The 23,637-nt window shown below is 42.2% G+C and overlaps 1 protein-coding gene across 2 annotated transcripts; it reads left to right on the forward strand.

Moving 5' to 3' along the window:
• Positions 1-9,585: 9,585 nt before the first annotated feature.
• Positions 9,586-14,112, forward strand: LOC146676588 (protein NLRC3-like). Of its 2 annotated transcripts, XM_085402124.1 has the most exons (3): positions 9,586-9,866; positions 10,011-11,802; positions 13,917-14,112. In XM_085402124.1, the coding sequence occupies exons 1-3, from the start codon at positions 9,662-9,664 to the stop codon at positions 14,110-14,112; spliced, it is 2,193 nt and encodes a 730-aa protein (XP_085258250.1). In that variant the 5' UTR covers positions 9,586-9,661. The 2 variants fall into 2 exon arrangements, with proteins under 2 accessions (XP_085258250.1, XP_085258251.1); XM_085402125.1 differs by lacking the exon at positions 13,917-14,112 and having other exon boundaries at positions 9,596-9,869; positions 10,011-11,806.
• The last annotated feature ends 9,525 nt before the right edge of the window (positions 14,113-23,637 follow it).

Raw genomic sequence — 23,637 nt, forward strand, 5'->3', positions numbered from 1 at the left:
GAGGCCACATCGAAAAGGCTCGGATGAGCTTTCCAAAGTTCTACAAATTGTGCCTCCATCGCTTGTGTCCACATCACAGCCGTGCTGCTCCGTCTTTTTCACCGACGTTTATGTGTTTGCGCGTGAGCAGTGTGAGCGGCTGTGGTGACACGCTCACGAGCGATTGATGATCGGGAGCTGGTCGTGAGGTGTTAATCGCTTCTCGTTACCCCACGTATACTACACGATGAAGGCCAAAATTGGGCCGATCACCAAATCGGTCGCATGACTCAAAAATTGTCTCAAAATGGGCCAAAAATCGCACAGTGTAAGCCCAGCATTAGAGCAGCAATGTTTGTTCGCTCAGAGAAAGAAAAAAAAGGCTGCAAAAGTACAGGGAGGAATGGGAAAAGGGAAACACCTGGCTGGAAAAGTGCACGATAACACCTATAAAGCGCACTGCACTGTGTGCCGGCGCACTTTTTCCATAGGCATGCTTCTAATGGTGGGCACATGAAGAACATGAGGGGCGTGAAAGCTCGGGGAACCCTTAACCAATTTGTTGTCCACCAGGCCACGGCAGAAGCAGATATGGTATGTAAACACTGGTGTGTTTGTTTTTAAACCCTCTGGTTAAGGTTAATATGGGCATGTGCAGTGAATATCAGCGCTATGTGGCCAGAAGTGTGATAATATAATTTATTTTGTGTAATAAACAACTGCAAGGATAGATGATTACAACAAATAGATGACTAATACATAAAAGTAATACATGAATAATGATGATGAGTTATGATGCGTAATCATGGGAACAAGCGGGTTTACAAACAGGAGCAGCTGATTAGCGTTAGAAAAGCTGAAATAATACCTCAACTGAAGCCAATTGTACTAAATGCACTAAATGTGCACTGTTACAAGAATATTTTTCGTTCTATTGCTTTCTATTAATTTATATAATTTTAAGTTAAGCAGGACAGAGTTCTTTTAAAGAAAGATTTACTTATATTCTCAAAAGTTAAGCATGACAGGCTTCTGTTTAAGAAAGAGACCTGTTTTACTGTGTTAATGTTGTCATTTTGAGCTAAAAATAAATGGCTAAATGATCATTTGTGTCCCATATGGTCATGTCACAAAGAATATGCATCTGCTTAAATCAAATTCAAGTCAAATGGTTAAAAAATAATTTCACACACAAAAAAAGAGCTACCACACTGGGAAGGGTGAAGACAACTGGGTTGCCCGGCCCTGGCCACGAGGTGTCCCTTATTTATTTTTCAGGGAGATGGCAACCCTACGTAGTCATGATCCGTTCCTTCTCTGCTGTCTTCCTTTCCATCACATGGCGATGTTGTTTCTTGTTTTTTGAGGTCGAGTTTGAATTTAGCAGGTTTAACTATACTTGGGGCAGTCATTTTACTACTTTCGAGTGGAAACAATAACGAACACAAAGTAAATTCTGGGACAAGTTCAACGAGCTCCTAATTCGTGCGACTGCTCAACTCGCCATCTTGCGCCACCGTCTCACTACTAGATGAACTTGTGACACACATCTGCAGTAGAGGCTGAGTGGCTGCTCTCACACCTGGAGCATCCAAATCGACCCACAAACACGCTGAAAGATGCAATGCCATCAATGTGGATTGTCAAGACTGAGAGACCTCTTCCCTCTGACCCCTCCCCAAACCCTCAAACCCTCCTACCCACCTCGACATACAAACTCTGTGTGGCTTCACGTGTTTGTGGATGTTTACATGATCGAAATAACTTGAACACAAACACAAACAAAGAGGAAGACCGCACCGGAAGGAAACAACTACAAGTCCCAGCATCCTTTGTGTTTAGGGAGCAGCAGTGAAAGTGAAAGTATTGAGCCTCCGTTCAGAGCAGCAGGAGGAGGAAGGTGGAGCTGAGGCAGGTGAGTGTTAACATGAATATGTTTCTTCTTATGACATAAAATAATTCCACGCTGTTCGTGTCTGTGGGTGAAATGTGAGGCCGGTCGGCTCCTCTGAGCGCTGGTTTCCTGTAAGTAGAGAGGAAGTGAGTTTAGCTGAGCCTCCGTTTAGTGTGAGAGAGCAGGAGGAGAGTGAGAGCTGTGCTGAGGCAGGGTGAGTGTTAACACCGCTCTGACATTACTGTGTCTCTGTGGCGGGAACAACAGGCTCCGTCAGTGGAGGCAAAAATAATCAGACTTTGGTTTTTCAAAGGAAACAACTTTATGTCGGAAGTTCCCGCACGCTCATTGGATAACGAGGTGTCAATCTCGAGCTATTAGCCAATGAGCGTGCGGATTCACAGAAAGACCCGCCTTTATCACGGGACTTTAAAAACTACAATGGCGACAGAAACTCCGTGAGTGGAGTTCAGGGTGACGTTATGAAACTGTGACGTTTGAGCCACTTCCTGTTGAACGTGAAACTGATGGTTTCTGGTGTTTGGGTCTGTTTTTCTGTATTTATGCAGATAAAGTGTAAACTCAGATGAATTATACCATCAAATGTTAAAGGAAAATATGAGGATGAGTGTCTGTGAGCTGAGAAGGACGTGAAGCGAGCAGTTTATCCCAGAGCTGAAGCTGCTCTGTGTGCAGAGATGAGCTCAGATTCCTGCTGTGATTGATCAACAGTCACAGAAATGTAGACTTGTAGTTATTACTGCAGTATGGTCACAGCAGATACTGATAAACATGTATTATGAGGATGGATGATCAAGTTTCTCACTCTCTCCTTTAAATCTCAGTTTTTTCTTCTTCACAGTTTATCTGTTAATTTATTAATGAATAACACTGAAAGAGTTTCTGTTATATTTCCCCTTGAACATCAGCTTATTAGGGCGGCATTAGGAAATAGCCCCCCTCCAAAGAATGAATAAATGAATGATGATAATAATAAAATGATTCAAAAGCAGAGCTCAGAGTGGTAGAATGGTCAAACATGGATCCACGGGTGGTTCAACTGCATTTGGTGACGTGACCAAAGCAAATCTTTCAAATAATCCCACCATCAACGGGATGTTGTCTCCTTTACTATGGTTACTTTACTTGGTCACCGTGTGAATTTCTTTGAAATGAACCAAATTCTTTTATTTGTCGGTTGTTGCATATTTAACCTCTACAGTCAGGAAAGGAGGAGATGAGGCCTCAACAATGTTGGGTTGTAGCTGTGCTTCAGGTTAGAGTGAGTGTCCATGGAATAAATGTAAGTCAGGGAACTGGAAACATGACTGTGTTCAAACTTTGTTTACCTTTTTATAATGAGTCTAATCAAAGGTGGACAGAAGTATCTCCACTGTGACTTTTCTGTGTCACCATCAGAGCTTCTGCACAGTGTTTCTGGGGCAGATAACATTGCAGCATTATGGAGACATTATGGAGACAAAAAGAAAAGCGTCTGGACTTCTTTAAGTTAAACTTAAAGAAGTCCAGACGCTTTTCTTGGACTGTTCAGTGTTGAGTCTCATTCACACACTCCCTCAGACTCTTCACACACACTGATTTGCTGACATAAACACACTCCTGTGTGCTTTCTTGGCTTAACACACACACTGAGGACCATCTACAGACTGTGAGCTCCGTCTTCTTTGTCTTTGGAGCCGAACTCTGACAAAGTTAGGAACAAAACTTTCTCCAGCGTGTGAACTTTCCTCCTAGACTCAGTCTGAGCAGTCAGACCACATATTTCTAAAGCAGCACATGAAGGTGTGGCTCACACACACACAGGTGAAGGAAACAGCTGCAGTATTAAAAACTGCTTCACTGTCTACAAATATATGAACTGAATGTTTCTTTCAGGCTGTAAAAACCTTATTTATCCTCCATTACAGTCCTGCATTCAGAGCATTACTTCTGTTATATTAGTACATGTATTTTATTCTGATGAACACATGAAACTCTGAGCTGGATTGAATCCATTGAATCAGAGTCCAGGACTCAGACTAAACACACTGAATGTGTCCTGAGCTCGGCCGCTGTTCCACAGTAACTGCTGTCAGAGTCACTGTTACTGAGTTAGCTTAGCTAGCAGAGCAGCTAGCAGTTAGAGTATGAACTCTGTAAGCAGTCAGCTCGGTCCTGGACATGGTTACTGACATAAAGCTGCTCTTTGCAGCCATGTTTGACCTGCTGCTTTGTAGGACTACAGTAATGGAGGATTTGGAGGCTGAACTGGGCTCTGTGACACTTTTTGTAGTGAACTGATGAAAGCTGCGTCTCAGATGGATGTTAGTCCAACACATCAGACACGACCTCTGCAGCTCTCAGTTGATGTGCACATGAATGATTTGTGTTTCCTCTGCAGGTGAAGGTAGAAAGTGTGTGTGAGCTGATGTGAACTGAGCAGCATGGATCAGTGTGAGGACAGAGAGGAGGGAGTCCCTCCCTCTAAAAGCACTCTGTGTGGGGAACATGAGAGCCAGACCAAAGCTCAGAGGTGAGATGACCATCTCTAACTGTCCATGACTCTTCTCCATGTCACAGCTCAGCACTCACATCACTGCTCCATCATTATTCACACTCATACCTCTGTGTGTGTTGTTTTAAAGCCCAGAGCTGTGGGGCGTACCAGGCTCAGCTGGACATAACCCTGAAACTAATCCAGAGCCTGGACCTGAACCCAGCTGTGTTTCCTTAAAGAGCAACGACTCGAAGGGTGTTATTGTAAACTTTAACAAAAGACTGTTATGTGACAAAGAGTAAGTACATTATTTTTATGAGATTGTTCATCATGTCTTTAATTTAATATTTCCAGTTTTTCCTTCCTGTCTCATGAAGCTGTGACATTTATTCTTTTTCTTTTAGGATCAATAAGAGGCCAGAATCTCCTGGACCTGAACCCAGCTGTGTTTCCTTAAAGAGCAACGACTCGAAGGATTTTTATATAGACTTTAAAGGCTGTTCTTCTGCTGCTGAGAGGTAATGTGTGTCTAGATGTTGTTCCTGACTCTGTATTTTTGAATAAATCCTCATGTTTAATATCAGCTCAGCTCTTTTTCACACACATTTCTATGTTGGTATGTGAAGCGGTGTGTGTTGGAGTGTTTCCACAAACACAGCAGTCAGAGTGGAAAGAGTGGATGTTGTAGGAGGTGTTTGTGTAGTGAAGAGGCTGAGTGTCTGTAGGACTCCAGCTGCTCCAGCAGGTGTCTCCTTTGTGCTTTGCTTCAAACACAGTGTAGGGAGGAGCTTCCACTCAGGTGTTTCAGGTGTTGCTGGATGGAGGAGGACAAATAGTTTTTCCCTTCAGTGACACTTCAGCAGCTCAATGTTCTGGGAGATGTTTGTCTTTATGAAGGTTTATGGATTCTTGTTCTTACTTTGGTTAAACTGAGCAATACATTTTCCATCTAACATTTAAAGTAAATTTCCAGGTGAATAAAAGATCTGCAGCTGCAGCCTCTGTGATGTTTCACAGTCTGAAAGTAACAAATTCAACCAGAGTTCAAACAAAGGCTTAATATACGTGTGTGTTTGATATAATGCCAACAAGTACAAACAGGTGTTCTTACAGGTCTTAATCACAGAGCTCTGATAAGTCTGGTGACTTTCACACTCAGCAATTTTGCTGCCTTTTATTTTATATTGGCCTTTTTAAAGCCCTTCAAAGTCTCCCACATTCATACAGAGCTTTTAACACCAAACTCCTTTACAGTCCTTCTCCTCTCACACACGATCACACGACTGATTTGTCTGCAGCAGCTGTGTTACTGCTAGTATTTTATTATGTGTGTAATCTCCTCATATTGTTCCTGTGGTTTAGTTTGACTTCCTTCTGCAAACTCAGCTGCTCTGTTGCTGATACACGTCTCCATGAATATGATTGATCAGATGCTGCCAACACCATGTGTTTCATGTGAGCGCTCAGCTGAAACCCTGGGTTGACTTATCGAGTTAATAACAAGCTTCACGTGACTGTGAATGCTAAAGTGAATCCAGATAAAGGAAAGAGACCCTGCTAATGTTGGACTCACTTCTTAGTGTAGATCCCAGGAGGAAGTTCAACATAGCCATTCTTTGTGCTAGCTCGACCAAACCTGAGACCACAGTGCAGGATAATGATCATCATCTGTCTCTGTCAAGGACATTTAAAATCCACAAATAACAAACATAATTATATTTGATCATTAAAAATGATGATTAAACAAAGTGTCAAACATACTTAAGTAGAAGGACTGATGTTTGTGTTAAAATACCCTCTTAAAGCTGAAATACTGATTCAACTTCTTTACTCAAGTAAAGGTAAAAGAGTCCAGGCTCTGAAATGTACTCACAGTATTAAAGTAAAAACTCCATCTTTGAAGGAAATTTCTGCCAGTTTTTGTGCAAAGTTACCTGAATTTCTACCTCCAACATTAATATGAGAAAATTATCTGAACTTTTATTCTAATGAATTTAATCAGCTTGAACATTTTGTAGCACAAAAGTAGAAAAAACCCAAAGGGAATCAAAAATAGCTCCGTTTGCTGTTGCCTGCATTGTAGATGGGCGGCTTTGCCTCAACACCTAAACAGGAAAATGAGTTTAGTCAAGTATTAAAGTGGGATTGAAGAGGTGAGGAAACCAGAGATCAGGTGTCGTGGTGCAGCATGGTCACAAGAATCATTTAGAAATGGGTCGAAATATTTTCTCTTCTAGATTTTTTGCACAGTCTGATGTGCTGCTGCTCTGAGGTTTACTGCTCTCTGTGTGCTTAGAAAACTGTGAGGTACAAGTAGATTTGACACAAGTTATAATGGCTGATTTCCATATAACGGTGGAATACAGGGACTTAATCGTTAAGTAAGAAGAAAGTTTGAAGCCTAATCTTGAAAGTAGAGATAGTGTCTGTCTCCTGAATCCAAACTGGAAGCTGGTTCCACAGAAGAGGGGCCTGAAAACTGAAGGCTCTGCCTCCCATTCTACTTTTAAATACTCTAGGAACAACAAGTAGGCCTGCAGAGCGAGAGCGAAGTGCTCTAATAGGGTGATATGGTACTACAAGGTCATTAAGATAAGATGGGGCCTGATTATTTAAGACCTTGTATGTGAGGAGCAGGATTTTGAATTCTGGATTTAACAGGAAGCCAATGAAGGGAAGCCAAAACAGGAGAAATCTGCTCTCTCTTTCTAGTCCCTGTCAGGACTCTTGCTGCAGCATTTTGGATTAGCTGAAGGCTTTTCAGCGAGTTTTTAGGACTTCCTGATAATAATGAATTACAGTCGTCCAGCCTGGAAGTAATAAATGCATGAACTAGTTTTTCAGCGTCACTCTGAGACAGGATATTTCTAACTTTAGAGATGTTGCACAAATGGAAGAAAGCAGTCTTACATATTTGTTTAATATGTGCATTGAAGGACATGTCCTGGTCAAAAATGACTCCAAGGTTCCTCACAGTGTTACTGGAGGCCAAGGTAATGCCATCCAGAGTAAGAATCTGCTTAGAGACCATATTTCTAAGCTTTTCAGGGCCGAGTACAATAACCTCAGTTTGATCTGAATGAAGAAGCAGAAAGTTAGCGGCCATCCAGGTCTTTATGTCTTTAAGACATTCCTGCAGTTTAACTAATTGGTGTGTGTTATCTGGCTTCATGGACAGATAGAGCTGGGTGTGCTATGTCTTCTGATGAGGCTGCCTTGGTGATTTCAACATCCATGTCTGCTGTGACTTTAAACTTCTGGTCAAGGACTTTTTAAATATTATTGACTCTTTTAACTTGACCCAGTGGGTTACTGGTCCCACACATGAAAAAGGTCACACACTAGACTTGGAGCTTTTCCACGGGCGGGATGTGTGCGTCACTGAAATATCTGAGTTGGGCATCTCTGATCATTTTCCTGTGTTGTTCACTCTGACACTGCGCTGCTCAGTAGATAAGCCGTACAGCTGGGTCTAGGGATGCTTTTTAAGTAAAGGTTTAACTACAGCCAGCTAGGGATGGGTACCGTTTAGATTTGAAAACCTGCTAAATCAGAATCAGTTGCTGATGACGGCTTTTTTCTTTTACATCAATCACATATAATCTTAACTCAAAGTGAACATAGACTTGATTGCTCAGATCAGCCAATTCAAAATGCTAATTCAATCAACTCTGAGTTCATGGCTAGACTCAGTTTGTTGGCCCTGCACCTTAAAACTATTTCCTGTTTGTCCTTCATGTTTTTTGGATATTGTTTTCACATCTTATGTCACGGCTAGCGGGGCGAGCCATGTTGAATTTAATAAAGGACCCAAGATGCCGACACTGCTGTGAAGTGAGTGAGCTTTATTGAAACGGTGAAGTGCAGTGGAGATGGCCTGTGCAGAAGCTAAGATAACCTCTACTGAAAAAAACTACAAAACTAACCTGAAACCTTAAACGGAGACACGGGGAGACAACACAGACGAACCAGCAACAAGCAGGAGAAAACAAAGGGCTCATATACACAAAAGAGCCATCAGGGAATGAGAAAAGGGAGACACAGCAGGATTCATTGGACATAACCAGACAAGGGGAAGCAAAAGTAGACACACTAACATAGGACATGGCACTGTCAAAATAAAACAGGAAGTGAACACAGAGACACAATACTAACACAGTACAGAGGGAACACAGAAACCAAAACCTCAGAACTAGAAAATCTTAATCAGAATGAAATTGTAACAAAAGACAATAACAATCAAAACAAAACTACTGAGTCCACAGACTCGGGACATACATCGGCTCAAACTGTGGTCATAAATATTTTGTACTTGTAAATCTGACTGTGGAGTTGTGAACTGAGTTTTGTAACATTGTAAAACAAAATATCTGGAAAGTTCATGTTTTTGCGTTCATTGATTTGTGTGTGCAAAAATGTAAAAATGTAATAAATGTAAGAAACATTAGAACTACTTTTGCTGACACAAAGTTTGGCGAGCACTGCAAGTTGTCCCTTTAAACCAGTCACTGATATAAAGAGAGCACCTTGTTCCAGGGCATCTGAGCATGGAGGGAAAGCTTTATGCAGGAGATGGTAAGAGCTGTTGGGACTAAAGAAACTGAGCAGAAAACTACAGACATCTGGAAACTGAGTTGTTAATTCTCAGTGGGATCAGCAGGACTAGCAAAGCTTCACCATGACAGTCATCTGATTGACTGAACCCATCCAAACATCACTTCATGGACCTTTAGCTTGTGTCTGTGTGTGGACAGACATAACATGAGCTAATTATTCATTACTCCTCCACAGAGTGGACCAGCAGAGAGCAGAGGTTTCCACTGGTCAGTCTGCACAGCAACATCAAACACACCTGGACTCTGTGGTTATGGTTTGTAGTACTACGTTTACATTTGTTCTTTTCAGTCACCTCTATGCTGCACTTTGTGGACCAGAGGATTGTCAGTGTGTCCAACATAAGTCAGAGTTTGGGCTCCATGATTTCAGTCAGATTGGGGTGACTGTAGCTCAGGAGGGGAGCAGGTCAGCTACTAGTCAGAAGGTTTGTGAATCAAACCCTGGCTGGCAAATGTACTGGGTAACGTACTAAACCCAAGCTGCCCTCTGATGCATCCATCAGAGTGTGAAAGAAAGTATTTAAGCATAGAACAATGTGCTTGGTTGAATGAGGCATGTTGCATAAAATGCTTTGTGTGCACAGAGTATCAAAGAGAGCTATATAAGAACCAGTCCATTTACCACTGGGTAATTCATATAGTCTTCTTTTCCAGCGGCTGGAGGACAACATCACCATGTTTGTGAAGAACGAGCTGAAGAAGATCCAGAAGCTTCTGAGTCCAGATCACCCAGAAACTTTAAAGAGCCAGATGGAGGATGAGGAGATGTTTGAAGGTGAGGATGAAGATGAAAGAAAGAGCTGCAGAGAAGCATTTCTGAAGATCACACTCCACTTCTTGAGGAGACTTAAGCAGCATGAGATGGCTGACCATCTGCAGAGCAGTAAGAGAATTTCTCTAAAGACTGAATATTGATCTTTCCTAATAGCTCAAGAAATGGACCAATAGACATTCATCCTTTCAGGGTACTGAAAGGCTATGATATTTATTATATAATATTTTTTTCTGAATTTCTTACCTTCAGAAATATTTGCTCCACTCTGTAAACGAGAACTTAAAGCCCAACTGAAGAAGAAGTTCCAGTGTGTGTTTGAGGGCATCGCTAAAGCAGGAAGCCCAACCCTCCTGAATCAGATCTACACAGAGCTCTACATCACAGAGGGAGGGACTGCAGAGGTCAATGAGGAACATGAGGTCAGACAGATTGAAACAGCATCCAGGAAACCAGACAGACCAGAAACAACAATCAGACAAGAAGACATCTTTAAAGCCTCACCAGGAAGAGACGAACCAATCAGAACAGTGCTGACAAAGGGAGTGGCTGGCATTGGGAAAACAGTCTTAACACAGAAATACAGCCTGGACTGGGCTGAAGACAAAGCCAACCAGGACATCCAGTTCATATTTCCATTCACTTTCAGAGAGCTGAATGTGCTGAAAGAGGAAAAGTTCAGCTTGGTGGAGCTTGTTCATCACTTCTTTAATCAAACTAACGAATCAGGAATCTGCAGGCTTGAAGACTTCCAGGTTGTGTTCATACTTGATGGTCTGGATGAGTGTCGACTTAATTTGGACTTCCACAAAACTAAAATCCTGACAGAAACCAGAAAGTCCACCTCATTGGATGAGCTGCTGACAAACCTCATCAGAGGGAACCTGCTCCCTTCTGCTCGCCTTTGGATAACAACACGACCTGCAGCAGCCAATCAGATCCCTCCTCAGTGTGTCGACATGGTGACAGAGGTCAGAGGGTTCACTGACCCACAGAAGGAGGAGTACTTCAGGAAGAGATTCAGAGATGAGGAGCAGGCCAGCAGGATCATCTCCCACATCAAGAAAGCTCGAAGCCTCCACATCATGTGTCACATCCCAGTCTTCTGCTGGATCACTGCTACAGTTCTGGAGGATGTGCTGGAAACCAGAGAGGGAGGAGAGCTGCCCAAGACCCTGACTGAGATGTACATCCACTTCCTGGTGGTTCAGGCCAAAGTCAAGAGGATCAAATATGATGGAGGAGCTGAGACAGATCCACACTGGAGTCCAGAGAGCAGGAAGATGATTGAGTCACTGGGAAAACTGGCTTTTGATCAGCTGCAGAAAGGAAACCTGATCTTCTATGAACCAGACCTGACAGAGTGTGGCATCGATATCAGAGCAGCCTCAGTGTACTCAGGAGTGTTCACACAGATCTTTAAAGAGGAGAACCAACTGTACCAGGACAAGGTGTTCTGCTTTGTTCATCTCAGTGTTCAGGAGTTTCTGGCTGCTCTTCATGTCCACCTGACCTTCATCAACTCTGGACTCAATCTGCTGGAAGAGCAAGAAACAACTTGGAAGGTGTTTCAAACAAGAAAATCTTCAAAGAAATACTTCTACCAGTGTGCTGTGGACAAGGCCTTACAGAGCCCCAATGGACACCTGGACTTGTTCCTTCGTTTTCTCTTGGGTCTGAAGACTAATCAAACTCGTTTGCAAGGCCTGATGACACAAACAGGAAGTAGCTCAAAGACCAATCAAGAAGCAGTTCAGTACATCAAGAAGAAGCTCAGTGAGAATCTGTCTGCAGAGAAAAGCATCAATCTGTTTCACTGTCTGAATGAACTGAATGATCGTTCTCTAGTGGAGGAGATCCAACAGTCCCTGAGATCAGGAAGTCTCTCCACAGATAAACTGTCTCCTGCTCAGTGGTCAGCTCTGGTCTTCATCTTACTGTCATCAGAAAAAGATCTGGATGTGTTTGACCTGAAGAAATACTTTGCTTCAGAGGAGGCTCTTCTGAGGCTGCTGCCAGTGGTCAAAGCCTCTAAAAAAGCTCTGTAAGTTATAAAGTTTTTATTATTTAATTTGGTTGGTATGTTATGAAAAACACACTGCCATGAACCTCTGTTTTGTTTTTGTCAAAATCACTGTAATATAATCACTGTACCTTTATATACATGTGACTTGTATTAATGCTGCTGCCCTCTTGTGGCTAAAGTGTAATTATGTTCTTGTTATTAGGGAGGATTTGAGAGTAAGGCTACGTTCACACTGCAGGCGAAAGCGCATCAAATCCGATTTTTCTGACCTTTATAAATCTGACTTTTTTGACCCTATGCGACCCATATCCGATCATGCTATGACAGTGTGAACGTCGCGAATCCGATATTTTCAAATCCGACCTGGGTCACTTTCGTATGTGGTACTGAATCCGATACATATCCGATGTTTTAGAAAGCGACTGCTGTTTGAACGGTCATGTCGCATTAAATCCGTCTTTTACGTCACCAACACAAGACAGACGCCAATTATCAGCGCCCGATAAGACATCGCGAACGCTTCCTGGCCATCCCGTGTAGATGTCAGTGAAACTGTTGGGAAGACAACGTTGGAGAAACGTGAACATTTTATTTGTACTGTATAATCTGCAGATTCTGACAGAAATCTGCAGCTATCCTTTGAAGCACCGCTCCTCTAAAACAGCAATAAGGATCATTATTAGGTTATTTACATTATTATGTAAATAACAAAATAACTTAAAGCAAAAATTGGGAAACGTAAAGTCCGAAGTCTTCATATTAAGGGTCATCTGTCAAACAATATTCTTTTCTCTGGGTCTAAACAGAGCGCGTTGTGTGTGAAGTCTTCTTTTGCGCATGCAAATGCACAAATGCGTCCTTCATTTCCCCGAATTTGAAGGATTCGTCGGGTGTGTCCTTCGTGGCCCACCATATCCCAGAATTCATAGCGCGGCCCAGCCAAATTTCAGCTGCCAACAATGGCGGCAGCTACTAAGTTTTCAAATTACTCTTATTAATCTTTCTGGGTCACAAAATAAACTTTTAACATATTTTCAGGCGAGAAAGTAGCTGTGTAAACTTCAAATATCTGCTTGGTTTATCAAGACATCGCATATTTGCAAAAGTGTGCCGACGTTTTCGGAGACGTCTGTTCCCCACCCGCTCGCTAGCAAGCCGGGGGGTTCAATGGTCACTCCAGCCGGCGAGAGCAGCGGACGCCCGGCTTCATCGTTTTCAGACCCCGCTCTTTCGCTACTCAGGTTAAACATGATATATAAGTCACTCGGATAACTTAAAAATGTAATTGTTTGCCTTTTTTCTGTGTTTTATTTGTTCCGGAGTAAATCGGTTTGGCTGAGATCAAAGTTCCTCCGGGATTTTCACACAGCTGAATAAACGTTAAACAGGAAACTGATTAAACAGAAGTGTGAGACGGTCGAGAATTTACGCCAGTGTCCTGTTATATTTTAGATAGCAAGGAGCAGACGGCCGAGTTTATTAAACTCCACAAAGACAGCGGTGACGCAAATCTGAAGGCTAGACCGTCCCATTTCACAGCCTCGCACTTCCAGCCTTTTCGGTCTTTGAAGGACCCGGCCCACGTAGGCCGCGAATACCGGGTCCTCCGAAGGATGCAGCCGACGTTTTGGGACACAGCTAGTGTGCGATGTTCTTTCAGTGTTGCACTTTGTAGACGCTCCCTGAGCACTGGTCTCACAGCCAGCTGCACATAGAGACCAGTGTTGTTAGTCCAGGTCAGAAGATGACTTGTTGGAATGAAAATGAGCTTGTAGTTTGTCTGCTTTAATAATGTGACTGGAAAAAGGTGTTGGACTTCAAATATGTCCATTTCTTTCACACTTCACCTTTAAAAGTGAAGCCTTGTGGTTCCTGGAAGGAAAAACACGACTTTTTCAAGTCTTTGTCCTGTTTTTATGATAAATGTACGACTTTAATGTGAAACATTCAGAGTTTTTTCTCTTGTTGTGTTTGTTTGAAGCTGCTTCCTGTTGGCTTCAGCTGTTTGGAGTTTCCATTTTCTAAACTTCTACATTCTGAACCTTCTTCAGCTCTGAACAGATGATGAAACACTGAATGATTTCAAGCTCACACTTTGTCTAATAAACTTACATCTTTCATTCTTTATACAGATTGATCGACTGTGGTTTGTCAGAGATCAGCTGTGATTATCTGGCAGCAGCACTGAAGTCCAACCCCTCCCATCTGAGACAGCTGGACCTGAGCTCCAACAACAAGCTGCAGGATTCAGGAGTGAAGCATCTGTGTGGTTTCCTGGAGAGTCCAGGATGTGGACTTGAAACTCTGGGGTCAGTCAGCATGTTTTAGTTGTGCTGAGATGAATATGATGTGAAAGTTGTGCTGACACTAAACTGCAGACATCAGGCTGATATTATACTGATCCACACTGAGGATCTTCATGGTAAAGTCTGTTTTCTTCTTCTCTGGTTTAGTCCATTGACTGCAGCAGAACAATGTTCACATTTCAAACAGTGAGACTCAACGTATGGCCCGCGGCCCACACGCGGCCTGCCCACCTTCCCTGATTCAGAGAGAGGGGACCCTGATTAACTGTGTAGTGTTCTTCCTCACAGTTCTAAGTATCAGACACAACAATGAATAATCCACAGCTGACTGTCTTTAGCAGGTCAAAGGTCACGGCACACAGCAGGCAGTGGGAAATATTATAATTCTGATCATTTATCAGCACATATCCATATGTATAAAAACAAAGCTGACACTGTGAGACTTGATCAGAGGTGTGATCATCACAGCAGAGGCCTTTGTGTCAAAGTCACTGAGGATCAAACAGAAACACATGAAGCAGATTTTCCTGTTCTGGCTTTTTATAGCAGATAACCTTCAAAATATTCTGCAGTCCATCAAAAACTGAAGCAAACCATGAATCAACATGTGAACATGAGCTGATGCTGCTGAAGGGAAGCAAAGTTACAGAGGTTTGATTACAGACACAGCTGAGAGTTTGTAATCTGTCATCATTTTAAAAGGTTTACATTTCTTCAGTATATCCACATTTGCAGCTGCTACCTCAACCTCCACTTGTCCAACACAACTGCTGTCCACTGCCTCCATGACATTGTGATTTTGCTGTTGGTCTTCTGTCAGATCTTCATCAATCACTTCTGCACGGGGCACACCTTCAGACTCTGCAGCTGCATAACGAAAGCCTGTAAGATAAAATTAGACATAAGGTAAATGTACACCAATATTCCAATGACAGGTGTGTGATTCATCTGGAAGTTATGTGCGGATTAGTGTACAGTGATAGCAATTTAGTATGTTTTTAGAGGGGGGGGGGGTTGTTTACCTCCGATGGGTGCTCTTTTTCGCTTCCGTTGCGTACGCCTTGAGTGCCGGTCCGAGTCTGATACAGGTATGTCGTCATGCCCCATGTGCAGTGTTGGTGCCCAGTCTGGATTTGTTACATCCATTTCATATGGTGGTTTGCCTGCAATAATGCCAAATCATAAGCTACTCAGTCGACATGATGTGGTTCTGCAGCATCACACATTAGCATGTTTTATCTCATTATCTATGACCTCAGCACGTTGAAAATAACACTAAAAGCCTTTCAAGAGTGATATGAATTAATTTAGAACTCACCGGAAAGAAAATGCCGTGAGCAAACCAACAAAAAGCTGGGGATTGCAGAGAACTCGATATCCGCTCGTCTCACCGCTGCAATCCAAGCCTGACGTCTTTGTTTAGTAATATCGGATACATGGGATCCCTCACGTTGCCTCCAGGATGGAAAACGATGAAAAGAGAGCCCGTTATCCAGCTTCTTGCCTTCACGATCGTGTGATCTAACGTTGCAACCGACAACACAACACGTACGATCCATAGCTGAAATGGTATCCTTTGGCTGGCCTACTGTCATGGCGGAAGGGGGCATGGCCCATCTCCCGTGACATCACGCTCCAAAGCCCTATAGGTGGGAAAATGTACCATGTCGACCAATCAAAAATGATATGGAAACATGACATTTGGTTGTTTAGCAAAAGGGGGAAGTTTTAGGAGTGACCGGCAAGAGAGAGCGAGTGAGCGAAAGAGAGAGAGAGTTTTGATACGTGAGAGATTTGTGACGTTTACCGTGTTTGGTCTCAAGTTAGTTTGTTGTCTTGTGTATTTAGTGTGTAGCTGTTGTTTTGTTTTGTGTGTCAGTTCTACTAGTGATCGTCACAGTTGCTGCCTTAAAGCCAACAAAGGCAGATTGCAGTGTAAACGCTGAGTGACACACCTGCTGTCAGACCTGCAGGTTTATCCCTGTGCTGTTCTCATATGTGTTAGAGTGACACAAACTATTGTTTGACACCTGATTGTTCTGTAAATAGTTTGAAATGATTATATGAAAAACGTCTGAGCCTTGGCTGCATTTTTTGGTAAATAGTACCATATAACTTTGTTGTTTGCAAAACGTGTGCGTATTTTTAAAAATGTACAATCTCTATTTGCATTTCAAGTTATGAAGATGATTCGTTAAACATGTGTGTGGTTTTTACAGTCAAAATATCACTTTCTACGTGTATTTTAAATTTTGTCTGAATTTAGATAAATTGTGCTGATACAGTTGGTCAAAATGAGAAAATAACAGATTGGCAAGATAAACTGTTTTTAAAGGTAAAATATAGAGGCCACATCAAAAGTAGTCAAGAAGGGTTAAAGGCTAAAAGCAAAGTTGTCACCAAGTACTGTTTATATTTGTGTGTATTGCTGCAGCTTTTTTGAGTATTAATTTGGTGCCTTTGTGTGAAATAATGGTATTGTGAGTGATCCATATAGTCACAAAGAATAGCCACTTGTTTCTGTGCTACCAAAGTTCCCCGGCTTTCATTCAAAATGTGTTTATCGTCAGCACCTGCATATTAAACTACTTAAACATTATAAATGTCTTCAAGCTCACACTGAGGCCTGTGGGGTACTATCAGCCACTGAGACAGTACACACATTTATATGTGTTTGTATATGAATATTTCATACTTTAAGACTGCCTGTTTATTTAAGGGAGATGAACAAAATACATTGGAATTGTACAAAATAATATCATGGATGATAAATTAAATAGATTTTAAGTAGATGCTTGTGCATTCTTAAAGTCTTATATGTTGAACTGAACTATGTGATCTGTTCAAAGCCTTAATCTTAATTTGAAGTGAAATGTGCATTTTGAGTTTATACACTATGTATATAAGGCGACCGTTTCCTTTTGCAGTATTTTTGTGTGGTGTACTTTTCTATGTCTTAACAAAAGGGGAACAAAGGTGTTTAAGTTCACCTAGGATGATGTGTTTTAATTTTCACATGGTCTTGCTTGAATTTGACCCTGACAAAGGCGTATGAACTCTGTCAGCTGTTTGGAGTTTCCATTTTCTAAACTTCTACATTCTGAACCTTCTTCAGCTCTGAACAGATGATGAAACACTGAATGATTTCAAGCTCACACTTTGTCTAATAAACTTACATCTTTCATTCTTCATACAGATTGAGGAGCTGTGGTTTGTCAGAGATCAGCTGTGATTATCTGGCAGCAGCACTGAAGTCCAACCCCTCCCATCTGAGACAGCTGGACCTGAGCTACAACAACAACCTGCAGGATTCAGGAGTGAAGCATCTGTGTGGTTTCCTGGAGAGTCCAGGATGTGGACTTGAAACTCTGAGGTCAGTCAGCATGTTTTAGTTGTGCTGAGATGAATATGATGTGAAAGTTGTGCTGACACTAAACTGCAGACATCAGGCTGATATTATACTGATCCACACTGAGGATCTTCATGGTAAAGTCTGTTTTCTTCTTCTCTGGTTTAGTCCATTGACTGCAGCAGAACAATGTTCACATTTCAAACAGTGAGACTCAACGTATGGCCCGCGGCCCACACGCGGCCTGCCCACCTTTCCTGATTCAGAGAGAGGGGACCCTGATTAACTGTGTAGTGTTCTTCCTCACAGTTCTAAGTATCAGACACAACAATGAATAATCCACAGCTGACTGTCTTTAGCAGGTCAAAGGTCACGGCACACAGCAGACAGTGGGAAATATTATAACTCTGATCATTTATCAGCACATATCCATATGTATAAAAACAAAGCTGACACTGTGAGACTTGATCAGAGGTGTGATCATCACAGCAGAGGCCTTTGTGTCAAAGTCACTGAGGATCAAACAGAAACACATGAAGCAGATTTTCCTGTTCTGGCTTTTTATAGCAGATAACCTTCAAAATATTCTGCAGTCCATCAAAAACTGAAGCAAACCATGAATCAACATGTGAACATGAGCTGATGCTGCTGAAGGGAAGCAAAGTTACAGAGGTTTGATTACAGACACAGCTGAGAGTTTGTAATCTGTCATCATTTTAAAAGGTTTACATTTCTTCAGTATATCCACATTTGCAGCTGCTACCTCAACCTCCACTTGTCCAACACAACTGCTGTCCACTGCCTCCATGACATTGTGATTTTGCTGTTGGTCTTCTGTCAGATCTTCATCAATCACTTCTGCACGGGGCACACCTTCAGACTCTGCAGCTGCATAACGAAAGCCTGTAAGATAAAATTAGACATAAGGTAAATGTACACCAATATTCCAATGACAGGTGTGTGATTCATCTGGAAGTTATGTGCGGATTAGTGTACAGTGATAGCAATTTAGTATGTTTTTAGAGGGGGGGGGGGGGTTGTTTACCTCCGATGGGTGCTCTTTTTCGCTTCCGTTGCGTACGCCTTGAGTGCCGGTCCGAGTCTGATACAGGTATGTCGTCATGCCCCATGTGCAGTGTTGGTGCCCAGTCTGGATTTGTTACATCCATTTCATATGCTGGTTTGCCTGCAATGATGCCAAATCATAAGCTACTCAGTCGACATGATGTGGTTCTGCAGCATCACACATTAGCATGTTTTATCTCATTATCTATGACCGCAGCACATTGAAAATCACACTAAAAGCCTTTCAAGAGTGATATGAATTAATTTAGAACTCACCGGAAAGAAAATGCCGTGAGCAAACCAACAAAAAGCTGGGGATTGCAGAGAACTCGATATCTGCTCGTCTCACCGCTGCAATCCAAGCCTGACGTCTTTGTTTAGTAATATCGGATACATGGGATCCCTCACGTTGCCTCCAGGACGGAAAACGATGAAAAGAGAGCCCGTTATCCAGCTTCTTGCCTTCACGATCGTGTGATCTAACGTTGCAACCGACAACACAACACGTACGATCCATAGCTGAAATGGTATCCTTTGGCTGGCCTACTGTCATGGCGGAAGGGGGCATGGCCCATCTCCCGTGACATCACGCTCCAAAGCCCTATAGGTGGGAAAATGTACCATGTCGACCAATCAAAAATGATATGGAAACATGACATTTGGTTGTTTAGCAAAAGGGGGAAGTTTTAGGAGTGACCGGCAAGAGAGAGAGCGAGTGAGCGAAAGAGAGAGAGAGTTTTGATACGTGAGAGATTTGTGACGTTTACCGTGTTTGGTCTCAAGTTAGTTTGTTGTCTTGTGTATTTAGTGTGTAGCTGTTGTTTTGTTTTGTGTGTCAGTTCTACTAGTGATCGTCACAGTTGCTGCCTTAAAGCCAACAAAGGCAGATTGCAGTGTAAACACTGAGTGACACACCTGCTGTCAGACCTGCAGGTTTATCCCTGTGCTGTTCTCATATGTGTTAGAGTGACACAAACTATTGTTTGACACCTGATTGTTCTGTAAATAGTTTGAAATGATTATATGAAAAACGTCTGAGCCTTGGCTGCATTTTTTGGTAAATAGTACCATATAACTTTGTTGTTTGCAAAACGTGTGCGTATTTTTAAAAGTGTACAATCTCTATTTGCATTTCAAGTTATGAAGATGATTCGTTAAACACGTGTGTGGTTTTTACAGTCAAAATATCACTTTCTACTTGTATTTTAAATTTTGTCTGAATTTAGATAAATTGTGCTGATACAGTTGGTCAAAATGAGAAAATAACAGATTGGCAAGATAAACTGTTTTTAAAGGTAAAATATAGAGGCCACATCAAAAGTAGTCAAGAAGGGTTAAAGGCTAAAAGCAAAGTTGTCACCAAGTACTGTTTATATTTGTGTGTATTGCTGCAGCTTTTTTGAGTATTAATTTGGTGCCTTTGTGTGAAATAATGGTATTGTGAGTGATCCATATAGTCACAAAGAATAGCCACTTGTTTCTGTGCTACCAAAGTTCCCCAGCTTTCATTCAAAATGTGTTTATCGTCAGCACCTGCACATTAAACTACTTAAACATTATAAATGTCTTCAAGCTCACACTGAGGCCTGTGGGGTACTATCAGCCACTGAGACAGTACACACATTTATATGTGTTTGTATATGAATATTTCATACTTTAAGACTGCCTGTTTATTTAAGGGAGATGAACAAAATACATTGGAATTGTACAAAATAATATCATGGATGATAAATTAAATAGATTTTAAGTAGATGCTTGTGCATTCTTAAAGTCTTATATGTTGAACTGAACTATGTGATCTGTTCAAAGCCTTAATCTTAATTTGAAGTGAAATGTGCATTTTGAGTTTATACACTATGTATATAAGGCGACCGTTTCCTTTTGCAGTATTTTTGTGTGGTGTACTTTTCTATGTCTTAACAAAAGGGGAACAAAGGTGTTTAAGTTCACCTAGGATGATGTGTTTTAATTTTCACATGGTCTTGCTTGAATTTGACCCTGACAAAGGCGTATGAACTCTGTCAGCTGTTTGGAGTTTCCATTTTCTAAACTTCTACATTCTGAACCTTCTTCAGCTCTGAACAGATGATGAAACACTGAATGATTTCAAGCTCACACTTTGTCTAATAAACTTACATCTTTCATTCTTTATACAGATTGAGGGGCTGTGGTTTGTCAGAGATCAGCTGTGATTATCTGGCAGCAGCACTGAAGTCCAACCCCTCCCATCTGAGAGAGCTGGACCTGAGCTACAACAACAAGCTGCAGGATTCAGGAGTGAAGCATCTGTGTGGTTTCCTGGAGAGTCCAGGATGTGGACTTGAAACTCTGAGGTCAGTCAGCATGTTTTAGTTGTGCTGAGATGAATATGATGTGAAAGTTGTGCTGACACTAAACTGCAGACATCAGGCTGATATTATACTGATCCACACTGAGGATCTTCATGGTAAAGTCTGTTTTCTTCTTCTCTGGTTTAGTCCATTGACTGCAGCAGAACAATGTTCACATTTCAAACCTTCAAAGAAGAAGAAAAATCCTCCACTGGATAATTCACTGTGAAACTCTCCAACTCTTCATTCCACCTTAAAGTCTGTCTGACACTGAAATCCAAAGCAAAATGTGCGTTTGCTTTACAGACAGCAGTCCAACACAAACATACACACATCATCCAAAACACAGTCCAACATCCAAATCTCCTCCACTGCCAGCATGAATGATGGGAAAGAGAAGGAGGAACACTCTGACATTCAGGGTTAGAATGAGTTTCATGAAGCAGACTGTGAAGATCAAAGCTGCATTAGAAAGCTTACATGAATGAATGAGTGGACAGAAGTGGACAGAGATCATCTGAAGCACTTCAAAGGCTTTAAATCAGCACATTTCTCTTTATTCTTTATCAACTCTGTTAGTTTCTCTCAGTTTTCTGTGGAATGAAGCTAACAGCAGGCTAATAAGATGCTGACCAATAGGTTTCTATTAAAGGTTGTAATTTGTATATGAAAAAGTGCTTTGGCTCAGCAGGGATCAGCTTACAGGTAGAATACAGCTGCTGGATGGGATTAGCATGTCATAGCTATCTACCAAACTGCTAACTGGGGGATTTCAGGCCATCTATGGATCATTTTTGCTAACTGTTTATTCAGCTTAGGCTCACAGGGCTGCAGCCTGTGCCCTAGCTGTCATAGGGCAAGAGGCGTGGTCCACCTGCACAGGTGAGCAGTCCATCACAGGGCCAACAGAGAGAGACAGAGAAGCACTCTCTCACATCCACACCTACAGCCAATTTAGAAGCACCAATGAACCTAAGCAGCATTTCATTGGACTGTGGGAGAACATCCAACCTCCACAGAAAGGCCAACAAGCTTCAACCTACAACCTTCTTGCTTTAAGGCACTAGTGCGAACCACTTTTCCCCATTTCAGCCCAAATCCTGCATCTTCCTGTTTCTGACTCCAGGCCAGCTCCACTAACACTTTCTCATCAGACACTGCCACCTAGTGGAGGAAGTCTTAGTTCCATTTGAAGCTTCAGATTACAGTTAGTTCCTTTACAAAGAGGTGGAGGTGGTGGGGCCACAGCACCATCATCACTGAGTGCCATAGGACACTTAACCTTTGTTTCCATATGCTGGGAACTTCCTGTTGTTCCAAGGAGGACTGGAAAATGTGTGAAGATCTCCCAGTCAGTTCCTCACAGCACACTTCAATCATTTCCCTCCCACAGCATCAGGACCAGGGCTTTTTCTCTCTTTGGTCCCACTAAGAGATTTCCACACAAACACCTCATCAGTGGGACTCTCAGAGCTACCAGCCCTTTGCTACAATCACAAAGCTCTTCATTGAAATTAATGATATCAAAGCTGGAATCAAATGAGTCCAAGTCTTCTGCTGATTCAGCATCACATTCATCTTTGCTCCTTGTTCTGCATCCCCACCATGGACTTCATTCCTTTCCAAGCCAGCCTTGAGTGTCCTTTATTCAGCTCATCCTCTGCTTTACTTTTACACCTGATTTTAGCTGCTTTATCTCTCTTTCAACAAGTTTCTGTGCCTCAATCTTTTTCTTCTCTCCCTCATAACAAGACAGCTTCTTCTGCCTGAGAACATGTTGGAGTGATTTACTAATCCAGGGCTGCTTATTGGGGAAAATACTTCCTGTTTCCAAAGTAATCCCCATTTTTCCCAGAAAGAAATGTAAGTAGAAATCGATGATCTAAGTGAGAACATGAGCCTTTAAAAAGTCCCAGTGGGTGCAGTCAAAGCAGTCCCTCAGTCCCAGTATAGAGTCTTTGGTCCAGACTGGAACAACTGTGTGCCCAGTTTGAGCTCTCTTCAGTCCTGTGACCTGACAGACCCAGAGGGGCCATCACATCACATTTAGAAGCTCCCCTAATGGAGCCACAACACATGTCCAACACTTAGTGTGTCTTGTTGGACCAACTGGAAGAAATGATTCAAGGACTTAGTCACAGAACAGAGATTCAAATCTCCAAAATCCAACTGGCTGCATCAGGACATATAGTCTGAAACTCTGCACAGTTTCCTGTTTGAAGCTGCTTCCTGTTGGCTTCAGCTGTTTGGAGTTTCCATTTTCTAAACTTCTACATTCTGAACCTTCTTCAGCTCTGAACAGATGATGAAACACTGAATGATTTCAAGCTGACACTTTGTCTAATAAACTTACATCTTTCATTCTTTATACAGATTGAGGAGCTGTGGTTTGTCAGAGATCAGCTGTGATTATCTGGCAGCAGCACTGAAGTCCAACCCCTCCCATCTGAGAGAGCTGGAGCTACAACTTAACAACCTGAAGGATCCAGATGTGAAGCAGCTGTCTGATCTCCAGCAGAGTCCAGACTACAGACTGGAGACTCTGAGGTCAGTAGAGTGATGGAGTGAGTGGGTGGTGCTGTCAGCAGTATTGTACTAAACACAGTCAGTATGAAACAAAGATCCAGTGTTTCCTGTAAAGCTGCAGCTTCTCAGTGAAGCTGTGAGAGGAGAATGGTGACAGGCTTCAGGATTGGACACAAACACTTCCTGTTTCTGACCTTTATGGTCACCATGGTAACGGCTGACACGCTCTGATCAAACACTGTCAACAGCCAATCAGCTCTCTGAACAAAGCAGCACG

The sequence above is a fragment of the Rhamphochromis longiceps genome, linkage group LG3 (assembly GCF_057381845.1).
Source record: "Rhamphochromis longiceps isolate RC_006_pf linkage group LG3, R_longiceps_female_GT1.1, whole genome shotgun sequence".
Classification (NCBI taxonomy): domain Eukaryota; kingdom Metazoa; phylum Chordata; class Actinopteri; order Cichliformes; family Cichlidae; genus Rhamphochromis; species Rhamphochromis longiceps.